This window comes from Garra rufa, chromosome 15 (genome assembly GCF_049309525.1).
Source record: "Garra rufa chromosome 15, GarRuf1.0, whole genome shotgun sequence".
Classification (NCBI taxonomy): Eukaryota; Metazoa; Chordata; class Actinopteri; order Cypriniformes; family Cyprinidae; genus Garra; species Garra rufa.
The window spans coordinates 40,710,338-40,718,075 of NC_133375.1; the positions used below are offsets into that span (position 1 = coordinate 40,710,338).

Below are 7,738 nucleotides of genomic sequence, written 5' to 3' on the forward strand. Positions count from 1 at the left end.
TTCAAACCTCACATTTGCAGATTTTCAAAAAGTTGTATCTCCATACATCAACTAAACCATACGTAAATGGAAAGCTTATTTATTCAGCTGTCAGATGATTTATAAGTCTCAATTTGACTGGTTTTATAAACCATATGACTGGTTTTGTGGTCCAGGGTCACGTTTTAGGTTAGTGATTTAAACAAATGCCTGCACTGCAAACAAACAAAAAAATGCATTTCTTACTGATTTTTTTTGTCTTGTTTCCAGCCAAAATATCTAATATTTTGGCTGGAAACAAGACAAAAAAAATCAGTAAGAAATGCATTTTTTGCAGTGTGACACTAAATATTTAACTTTAGTACATAATTTGCCATTGTGAAAAAGAAGCACAGCTACAGATGTGAATGATTCATCAAGTTGTGGCTTGATCAGATTTACTATTTTATCAGTGAGCAACTGAACTTAAAACACCACTAACCACTAAAAATAACAGTTTTTTTATTTTTAGAAGAGAGTAAAGACATTATTTAGTATCTTTCTGAACTCATTTTCCTTGTGAGAACATCTCACCGAGTCATTTTCTGCAATTTTGTACAGCTACATTGGAGAGAGCGAGAGAGAATAATCCTTTCGAAGTCTCTGAGTTCTATAAACACGTCATCTAATTTCAGGAAATTATTTTCTGTTTTTCCACGTGAATGAAAGTTTCTGCAGCCTGTATCTGTGACCTCATTCTGCCAATCACAACATTAACCTCACATGCAGTTTTGTAACTCTTTTGCTCCTTCTTTTCCCTGTTACAGGAAGAAAGCTGTGGAGATGGAGCTGGCGAAGTGTAAGATAGACATCATGTCTTTGAACAGTCAGCTGCTGGATGCGATACAGCAGAAGCTCAACCTGTCTCAGCAGTTAGAAGCCTGGCAGGTTCGTTTCACTCACACACATCAGTGCACACCACACAAAAACCCTCGTAACCTCAGATCAGATCAAACTGACAGAAAACGGTCCGTCAGAAAAGCTGATGTGCATGTAAATTGTACTGTTTCCGCAGCCTGGGTTTATGGGAGTATCTAGAAATAAAAAAAAAATGTGAATGCAAAAACTAGCCAATCAAGAGCAATTTCATACATCATAACACAAGTACCAGGGTTATTATTATTAATTAAAACTATTTAAAATAAACATTAAGTGAAATAAAGTGTAAAAATGTAATTTATTTTATTTCAGCTAGAAACTAAAAACAAAAAAAATATATAAAAAACTTTAGAAGTATATTAATGATACTAAAATAACACTGACTTTACTGACTACTGAATTTGAATTTTACTACAAAAAAACCCTCTGAACAATATAATATATAATCTTTGTATATGTGAGGCAGCTTAATTAACAATAAAATATCATAAAAATAAATTATTTCAGCTAAAACTAAACTAAAAACTTCACAATTTCACAAAAACCTAGACATATTAAAGAACTGCACAAATACTAAAAGTTTAAAATGTAAATAAAACCAGAACATATAAAAAAAAAACTTTATAAAAACAAAACATAAAACAACTTTAAAAGTAAATAGTAACACTGAATTTACTGACTACTGAATTTGAATTTTACTACAATATAAATAAAAAAAACCCTGAAAACATTGTATATATTGCCTTTGACAATATAATATATAATCTTTGTATACGTGGTAAGGCATCTTAATTAAAGTTAATTAAATAACAATACAATATCATAAAAATAAATTCTTTTAGCTAAAAACTAAACTAAAAACTTCACAATTTCACAAAAAACCTAGACATATTAAAAAAACTGCACAAATACTAAAAGTTTAAAATGTAAATAAATCCAGAACATATTAAAAAAAAACCTTTATAAAAACATTGAACATTTTTTAATAGTATAGTAATGATATTAAAATAACACTGACTTTACTGACTACTGAATTTGAATTTTACTGCAAAATAATAAAAAAACCTGAAAACATTGTCTATATTGTCTTTTACAATATAATATATAATTGTTGTATACGTGGTAAGGCAGCTTAATTTAATAAAGTTAATTAAATAACAATAAAATATCATAAAAATAATTATTTCAGCTAAAAACTAAACTAAAAACTTCACAATTTCACAAAAAAACTAGAAATTTAAAAAAACTGCACAAATACTAAAAGTTTAAAATTTAAATAAAACTAGAACATATAAAAAAACTTTAAAAAAAACTTTAAAAGTATAGCAATGATACTAAAATAACAGTAATTGTATATATTGCTTTTTACAATATAGTATAATATTTGTATAAGTGATAAGGCAGCTTAATTTAATAAAGTTAATTAAATAACAATAAAATATCATAAAAATTAATTATTTCAGCTAAAAACTAAACTAAAAACATCACAATTTCACAAAAAATTGACATTTTAAATAACTGCACAAATAACATATAAAAAATAATTCAAATATACTCTACCAGTCAAAAGTTTTCGAACAGTAAGATTTTGTTTTTTTAAAGACGTCTCTTCTGCTCAACAAGCCTGCTTTTATTTGATCCAAAGTGCAGCAAAAACATTAAAATATTGAAATATTTTTATTATTTAAAATAACTGTTTTCTACATGAATATATTTTAAAATGTAATTTATTCCTGTGATATTAAAGCTGAATTTTTAGCATCATTACTCCAATCACACGATTCTTCAGAAATCGTTCTAATATTCTGATTTGCTGCTCAAAAAACATTTGTTATTATTATGTTGAAAACAGTATAATTTTTGTCAGGTTTCTTTGATGAATGGAAAAAAAAGCAAAAGTTTTTATTTCAGATAAATGCTGATCTTTGGATCTTTCTATTCATCAAAGTGTCCTTAAAAAATTGCTTAACTCTTTTAAATATTAATAATAATAAAACCATTCTTGAACAGCAATTCAGCATATTTGAATAATTTCTGAAGGATCATTTGACACTGAAGACTGGAGTAATAATGCTTAAAATGTAACTTTAATTACACAGGAATAAATTACAGTTTAAAATAGATTCAAATAAAAACAGTTATTTTAAATAGTAAAGATATTTCAAAATTGTACTGTTTTTATTGTACTTTGGATTAAATAATTACAGGCTTGGTGCAACATTAAAAATCTTAACTTTCCTTTAAATATATATATATGTATATATAATTTTTTTTATGGCAAGGCAGCATAATTTAATAAGGGTAACCCAATACTATGTTTTAACTGTAGCATTTGTATATATTTTTTCTGTTAATATTACTAAGAAAATGCTGGATCTGTAATCATAATGTCAGCTATATATAAAATTAAGGTAAAGGCTCATAAGCAATCAGTGCTGGTTTGGATGTAAGATCACATCCTGGATGGTTCAAAATTTGTTTTTGTCAAACAAAGTGGCCATCGTGCATCAGAGGGTTGTCCAGTCTTCATATGTGTACTTGGTTAAAGTATGTTTCACATTACAGAATTAAATTAGAAGTAAAAAATGCATCTTAGAAACACGTAGAAAAAGTAAAAGATGTGCAATTATAAGGACATGCATAAACTATTCATCCCATGAAGCATTATGTATGAATCAAATCAGTCTGGGTCATTGTGCAAACAGAAGAAGGTAACCCTGGTTCTGTGAAAAGACATTGATTAACACTAACCTCGGTGGCAGTAAATGAGCTTTTTCACCGTAACGAATAGAGGTGGTCAGACTCTTTCTCTCTGTCTGCTTTTCTCTCCTTTTGCCTTTTATGTTTAAAGTCAACATGAAGTCAACACTCACCTTATTTACTTTAAGACATCTTATTGCAGAGACAATACATAAATGCATGCTATATTAACAAAAGAAAGAAATGTTTTTGATCTGACTCGAGTTGCAATTTTTTTTCTGACTGATCAAACTTACATTTTTTCTTAAAAATGGCGTAATTCCATAGACTTCCACTGACAGAATGATGTGGAAAACATCCACTAAAAAGTCATTCAGTGTAACAATAGTTTATATAAGGGTCAAAGACGTTAAGATGTCCACGTCAAAAGAAATGTACAAAAGTGATTTTATGTCCACAGAAAACACATTAAATGTAAGTAAAGTGTCTACTTTAAAGGTTTCAAATAAGTTTTTGGAGAATAAAATGTGATCCTGGACCACAAAACCAGTCTTAAGTCGCTGGGGTATATTTGTAGCAATAGCCAAAAATACATTTTAAACATGGGTCAAAATACATTTTCAATACATGGGTCAAAATTATTGATTTTTTCTTTTATGTCAAAAATCATCAGGAAATTAAGTAAAGATCATGTTCCATGAAGATTTTTTTGTCAAATTCCTACTGTAAACATATCAAAATGTAATTTTTAATTAGTAATATGCATTGTTAACAACTTAATTTGGACAATTTTAAAGGTGATTTTCTCAGTATTTTGACTTTTTTGCACCCTCAGATTGCAGATTTTCAAATAGATGTATCTCGGCCAAATATTGTCCTATCCTAACAAATCAAACATCAATAGAAAGCTTATTTATTACACTTCAGTGTGTTGTATACATCTCAGTTTTGTAAAATTTAACCTTATGACTGGTTTTGTGGTCCAGGGTCACTTATAGTAAATAAATGTTTCTATTCACTTTTATTTTTATTCCATTAAGTAATGTTTTTGCGGTATTTTCTTGAATGTAAAAAAAAAAAAATCAGAGGCTGGTGTCAAAAAGAGGAACAGTATTATTTTAGTATTTTTATTTATTTATATACATAGAAAGCATATTAAATGCAAGTAAAGTGTCTACTTTAAATTCAAATTTGCTTTATTATTATTATTACTTTATTATTTCAAGTAACTTTTGTGAAAATAAAACGTCAAAATATGGGTGAAAAATAAATGTCATTCAAAATAATAGATATATTTGTGAAAATTCACTTTTGTAAATTTAAAGTGATGCAGAAACCAAAATGGGACGTCACATCTTTGATCCATATGCAACTCTATAACAGACTCTTTAAGCTTCATCTTACAAAACAAGTCTGTCTCATGACATTAAAATTGGACTTTTGTACTTGACAACCTTTGTAAAATACTAACAAATTACACCGCGTTCCAAATTATTATGCAAATGATATCTTACTCTGGTTTTCATAATTAGTCAATGCAAATGACAGTCATCAACCATTAGGGTATAATTTGAATTTTATTGAACAAACCTCCTAATGATAACAGTATTTATTTCAAAAATAAAAAACTGAAAATGCACTGTTCCACATTATTATGCACAACAGAGTTAAAACATTGTATAGGTTGTAAAGAACTGAAAATGGGCATTTGCTGAATTTGCAGCATTAGGTGGTCATATTTACTGAAATCTAAATCTATTTCAATCAAAAACATCCTAACTGGGCAAGTTACATCTTACCATAGGATCCCTTCTTTGATATCGCTATCACAATTCTTGCATCCATTGAATTTGTGAGTTTTTGGAGAGTTTCTGATTGAATTTGTTTGCAGGATGCCAGAATAGCCTCCCAGAGCTGCTGTTTTGATGTGAACTGCCTCCCACCCTCATAGATCTTTTGCTTGAGGATGCCCCAAAGGTTCTCAATCTGGTTGAGGTCAGGGGAGGATGGTGGCCACACCATGAGTTTCTCATCTTTTATGCAGATAGCAGCCAATGACACAGAGGTATTATTTGCAGCATGAGATGGTGCATTGTCATGCATGAAGATGGTTTTGCTACGGAAGGCACAGTTCTTCTTTTTGTACCATGAAAGAAAGTGATAAGTCAAAAACTCGACATACTTTGCCGAGGTCATTTTCATACCTTTAGGGACCCTAAAGGGGCCAACCAGCTCTCTCCCTATGATTCCGGCCAAAAACGCCACCTCCTTGTTGTGGTCGCAGCCTTGTTGGGACATGTTCCATCCACTACTCCATCCATCTGGACCATCCAAAGATGCACAACACTCATCAGTAAACAAGACTGTTTGAAAATGAGTCTTCATGTATGTCTGGGCCCACTGCAACCTTTTCTGCTTGTGAGCATTAGTTAGGAGTGGCTGAATAGTAGGTTTATGCTCAACTGCGAGCCTCTGGAGGATCCTACACCTTGATGTTCGCGGGACTCCAGAGGCGCCAGCAGCTTCAAAAACCTGTTTGCTACTTTGTAATGGCATTTTAGTAGCTGCTCTCTTAATCTGATGAATTTGTCTGGCAGAAACCTTCCTCATTCTGCCTTTACCTGCACGAACCTGTCTGTGCTCTGAATCAGCCTCAAATCTCTTCACAGTACAATGATCACGCTTACGTTTTCGTGAAATATCTAATGTCTTCATACCTTGTCCAAAGCATTGCACTATTTGACGCTTTTCGGCAGCAGAGAGACCTTTTTCTTTCCCATATTGCTTGAAACCTGTGGCCTGCTTAATAATGTGGAACATCCTTCTTAAGTACTTTTCCTTTAATTGGGCTCATTTTGCAAACTATTTATCACAGGTGTCTGAGATGCATTTCAGTGATCCAAAGAGCCATGAGACACAATACCATCCATGAGTTTAATTGAAAAACAAAAAACTGTGTGTTTATGACACTTACATCCAATTTGCATAATAATTTGGAACGCGGTGTAAATGAATGCCAGTTAATGTTGATATAAAGGTTAGATTTGAAAAATGGATCCCTAGTGGATACCGACCATAGTTGTAAAAAAAACTGTCACATTACAGAGATAAAACAGGTTGTGAGTGCAGTTTCATGTTGACTTGAGCTCTTTGTTGAGTGTATGAATGTGCGTCGTCCTCTGTTCCTCTCAGTTCCTTCTTATTCAAAATAAACCAAAGACAAACCCTATTTCTGACAGCGGTTCTGTCGTACTTTCTCACCCGTATCCTGTGAATGTGAGCGCGTGTGTGTGTTTAACTCTTAGCTTCCCTTCTCTCTCTCCCGCCTGCAGTTTGCCTCCTCAGGGCTGTTCACTGTGTGGCTCTTGTGGTTTCTGATCTAGTGGCCTTTCTCAGCTTCCATACAGACCCCTTCTCCCCTATGGTAACTCCCTCCTGCCTTAGAGGTGAGCTCGGCTTCACCGTCTTACCCGTGTCCATGGTCATTAGGTCACGAGGTCGCCGTTCATGTCATCGTGCTGTGGTTCTTCACCTGTTCTTTAGGGCATTTTCACACTAGAACAAACATTAAGACGATTAGAACATTTTTGATGTTTTTTCCTAAATAGTTGTGTGTGAAAAAAGACCTGCAGTGTGTTATTTTTTAGGGCTGCAAAACAATTAGTCACGAAAATAAAATAAAAGTTAGGTTTACATACTATATGTGTGTATTGTATATATTTATTATGTATATATCAATACATACACATACATGCATATATTAGGGGAAAATATGTTAGATTTATATGTTTATATAAGTTATAAACAAGTGTTTACATACAAATATATTTTTTAAATATATACATATATGTGTGTGTATTTATATATGCATAATAAATACACAGTACATGTACAAATAGTATGTAAACAAACTTTTATTTAAATATTTTGAATCGATTAATCGTGACTAGTTATTTTAGTATCATTTATATATTTGTATGGTATTTATTAATATTTTAAATTAGCTTTTATATTTATTTTTTAGTTTAGGTTTCAGTAATTTTATGTGCTTTTGTCATTTTACTTTTTTTTTTTTTTTCCATTTAGCTTTATTTATTTTTCCAGTTATAGTTTTCGTAATTTTTTAGGTGTCGTCTCTTAA

The 7,738-nt window shown here is 31.1% G+C and overlaps 1 protein-coding gene across 1 annotated transcript in view; it reads left to right on the plus strand.

Moving 5' to 3' along the window:
• LOC141287604 (BICD family-like cargo adapter 1) overlaps positions 1-7,738 on the plus strand; it is a 67,821-nt gene that overhangs the window by 57,116 nt on the left and 2,967 nt on the right. Inside the window, exon 10 of the mRNA XM_073819762.1 lies at positions 786-906. Within this exon, the coding sequence (XP_073675863.1) occupies positions 786-906 (121 nt within the window). The remainder of the gene's footprint in view (positions 1-785; positions 907-7,738) is intronic.